At 41.5% G+C, this 4,280-nt stretch overlaps 1 protein-coding gene across 1 annotated transcript; it reads left to right on the top strand.

Annotated features, from left to right (window-relative positions):
• The first annotated feature begins 3,176 nt into the window (after positions 1 to 3,176).
• On the top strand, positions 3,177 to 3,938 carry LOC121866826 (platelet glycoprotein Ib alpha chain-like). The gene is made up of 2 exons (XM_042366557.1): positions 3,177 to 3,230; positions 3,531 to 3,938. The coding sequence occupies exons 1-2, from the start codon at positions 3,177 to 3,179 to the stop codon at positions 3,936 to 3,938; spliced, it is 462 nt and encodes a 153-aa protein (XP_042222491.1).
• The last annotated feature ends 342 nt before the right edge of the window (positions 3,939 to 4,280 follow it).

The raw sequence follows: 4,280 nt of genomic DNA, 5'->3' as shown, positions 1-4,280 counted from the left end.
ACAACAGTAGCAGCAGCAGTAGTACTAACAGTAGTTGAAATACAAGGTAATAATAATAGTACTACCACACATACACAAACACAGACCTATTCACTTAAACACTTAACACACACGGTAGGTTTAAACTACACTACACCCCACCACACTACACCCCACCACACCACACTACACCACACGCCACCACACACCACCACACCACACTAGCCGGATATTAAAATTTCTCAGCCTCTGACCTTCTACAACCGGCCTCCAGGGACCAGCCGGGATGTTGACAAGCTGACAGGTAAAAATGCTCAGGCAAATCACCATTTTTCACACCGCCACTTGCCCCGAAAAACTACATCGATTTAGCGCGCCAAACACAATTCCAATTTCAGGTAAGGATGGATAAAAAGGGTTGCGTCAGTTCTTATAATTCCGCTGCTGCTGACAGTTCGCAGTCAAGTTTGGCTGACAGATCGTAGTTCAGGATGGGTTGTGCTGACGGTTTCATATGTTTGCTGATGTTGGTTTATTATGGTTTAGGTGTATGGTGGTTTGTAGTTCGTTTGTTGATGCAGTTTGGAGTTTATTTGCTGACGATTTGTGGTTTATCAGCTGACAGACCACAGTCCATTTACTTACTGCTGTTTTTCATTCATTACATTCCTACTTTATTTTCATTTGTCCTTGTTATTTCCTTCATTTCTTTGTTGTTCTTCTCTTGGCTTCATTTTTCCCTCTCTTCTTCCCACCCACCCCTCTATCTCTCTCTTTCTCTCTCACTTTCAGAATATTCATCACATTGTTATAGTCTACTTCATTCCTTATAAACTTAGCGTATAATAATTGTCTACAATAATAATAATAATAATAATAATAATAATAATAATAATAATAATAGTAATAATTATAACAACAACAGCACTATTAATAATAATAATAATAATAACAAAAAAACAAAAAACAACAACAACAACAACAACAACAACAACAACAACAACAATAATAATAATAATAATAATAATAATAATAATAATAATAATAATAATAATAATAATAATAATAATAATAATAATAATAATAATAACAACAACAACACACTGAAAGATTCCTGCGGACATCTGCTGTTGTCGACCAAACTGCAAATATATTCACATGGAAACGATAGTGTTGACCGAAAATATAACCCCGATATTGATATTGATTTAACCCCCCAAAAAATACTTATAAGAAAACCGATGTGGATAAAACTATAAAATATTTCTTATATAAATCCGATGTTGTTGATTATTAAGAAAAAACAAAAAACATTCATAACAAAATCTTCGTAAATAAAATAAATAAAATGAAATTGTTAGTAAAGCTGAAGAAAAAATATGTGATCCTACTGCTATCTAACGCACTCCAAAAATCACGTAAAAAAACTGCTATAATCTATAAAAAATAAAAATAAAAATGAAAAGGCAAAACCTGCTATGATCCATCAAACTCAAAAATAATATAATTACATAGAAATCCACCTCTAAGACTACCGTTCATTAATCCTCAAGTAAACAGACGAGGCAAAAACAGGAGATCCCAGGTACCACCCCAGCATCACGCTCTTCACCTCATACAAACAAACTGGGAAGCAGACAGAATATTACCACCTGGAACGCCACTGTTGTGATTACCAATTTACAGCTCATCACAGACGTCGGGGAGCGCATCTCACATTAACCTGGTATTATTGTTATAGCTACCTGTGGGTCGACTAACACCCCCCCATCTCTTCCTCGGGCATATCACGACCGCAGACGTCAACACATGAAACTTTCCCATTCGATTTGTACGCTCGTGTGAGTAAAATACCCAATGTTAAACAATTACCACCAACATAACCTGAGAAACCGTTCTTCTTTTTCTTCCCAGGGGACACGAACCAACCAGGATTATTGTAGGTTTTCGTTTGGTTTGATTTCGTTGAGGTGGGTTGGATCAGGACAGGTTAGGTTAATCTGATAAAAAAAATGTTTCTTCCTGGTATTTGTTTTATCAGTGACCATTACATTTATCGAAGCTGGACTTGGATAATTAAAATACAATAATTCGAATAAAAAAAATCACTTGAGGTATGAAAGCCCATCTAACTTTTACTTTTATACTTTTTTAACTAACCCGCTTCATATACAAACAAGTCAGGGAAAGCAGGAGTCTAAGCTGACGTAATACAGTGAAAAACATTAAACTCACTATTTTTTTTTACACTAAGTATTATGATCAAGACAGCAATCAGCTGCTTTAAGTAGCAACTGTCGAGAGCACAAACTGGGGGTGGTGCATTGAGAAGCCCCTGGCAAGAGCGGGCCAGGAGCGCGGGCGAGCCAGAGGAAGAGGCACAGGGAGAAGAGGAGTGGAAATTACTCATATATCATCATTTATGGGGGAATATTGTCGGTAAGAGACTTTGTGAATTTTAACTCTTAATTTTTGTAGCGGCATCTGTCAACGTTTTTCAACTCAGAGACATGATTAGCGTGTTTCCCAATTTCGTCGCTGGAAATTAACAAAAACTTATGATTTCTTTTTTTTTTTTAGGACGGTTCACCTTTGTGTTGGAAAGTGAGTATTAAACAACGAAATGTAGAAATGTAGTAATTAAGAGCATCTAACTTTTAGGTTGTTAGGTTAGGTTAGGATGGCTTAGGTTTGGTTTGGTTAGGTTAGGTTAGATTGAGTAAGGTTAGATTAGCGTAGGTTAGGTTAAGTAAGGTTAGGGTAAGTTAGGTTAGCTTAGATAGGGTTAGGGTAGGCAAGGTTAGGTTTGGTTAAATTAGATAAAGTTAGGTTAGGTTAGTTTACGTTAGTTAGGTTTTACAGTAAGTGTCAGATAATAAAACTGTATATGGATCTGACTAGTATTTTATAGTGGGTATATTTTGTGACTGATATTATTATTATTATTATTATTATTATTATTATTATTATTATTATTATTATTATTATTATTATTATTATTATTATTATTATTATTATCATTTTTATTATTATTATTATTATATTTATTAACATCATTTTCATTATTATTATTACCATCATCACCACTACCACCACACCAGAGCCCAGTTTAGTAATGGTGATATTTGAGGTAAAACAAGCCTGGTATTACCCCGAGTGTTGGCCTGGCAAACACCACCCACAAAAACTGATGATAAATGACAATTAAAGAGGAATTTTACATCGAGCATCACCAGGCCGGGGAAAAAGTGGTAATGAAATTGGAGGACCAGAGAATTTACGCTTATGAAATACGTCCTGAAGCTTTGTATTACAGACTGTGGTGGCTGTATTTTATGTAGTTAGGTGTGTGTGTGTGTGTATGTGTGTGGTGACTGTATTTTATTTAGTTAGGTGTGTGTGTGTGTGTGGCGGCTGTATTTTATGTAGTTAGGTGTGTGTGTGTGTGTGGAGTGAGGCCTACAGAAAGGGGGGGGCAGGGGGGGGGGTGAGGTGTGTCAGTCAGCGGGCCGGGCCAGGTGGGTGTTCCCGGCGTTATGGTGTAAGAGAAGGTATATCGGACCTCACCGCTGCCCACGTCACCCCGTCACGCCACACGCACCCCCGACGCCTCCATCACGCCCACTCACCCCAACGCCTCCATCACGCCCACGCACCCCAGACGACTCACCACGCCCAATGCCTCCATCACGCCCACACGCACCCCAGACGACTCCACCACGCCCAATGCCTCCATCCCCACACGCACCTCAGACACCTCCATCACGCCCCACGCACCCCCGACGCCCCAACACGCCCACATACCCCAGACGCCTCCACCATGCCCCACGCACCCCCGACGCCTCCACCGCCACACGCACCCCAGACACCTCCATCACGCCCACCCCGACGCCTCCACCACGCCCACACGCACCTCAGACGCCTTCACCACGTCCATATACCCCCCGACGCTTCCATGACGCCCACACTCACCCCAGTCACACCACATGACGCCTCCATCACGCCCACACACACACCACGACGCCTCCATCACGCCCACACACACCCCGACGCCTACATCACGCCCACACACACCCCGACGCACGCCACACACTCCGACGCCCACCCCCACCATACGGTTCCATCACGCCCACACACGCCCCGACGCTCCATCACGCCCCCCACGCCCCGACGCCTCCATCACGCCTACGCCTCCACACACACCCCTGTCACACCCCCTACTAATTATGCCTACTCCTCTGTCAGCCTGACGGAGTACAGTAGGTGTCCTGTCTCTTTCCCCCACCTGATACGATGGGGGG

This window comes from Homarus americanus, unplaced genomic scaffold (genome assembly GCF_018991925.1).
Source record: "Homarus americanus isolate GMGI-L3 unplaced genomic scaffold, GMGI_Hamer_2.0 scaffold40108, whole genome shotgun sequence".
NCBI lineage: Eukaryota > Metazoa > Arthropoda > Malacostraca > Decapoda > Nephropidae > Homarus > Homarus americanus.
The sequence above is the reverse complement of the archived record's forward strand: the minus strand, read 5'-3'. Positions and strand labels throughout refer to the sequence as shown.

Bases quoted from the DNA above. Each gene is read 5' to 3' on its own strand.
- LOC121866826 (XM_042366557.1), top strand. From the start codon at position 3,177: ATGACAATTAAAGAGGAATTTTACATCGAGCATCACCAGGCCGGGGAA. The intron at 3,231-3,530 runs GTAATGAAATTG...GTGTAAGAGAAG, and splicing joins ACCAGGCCGGGGAAAAAGTG to GTATATCGGACCTCACCGCT.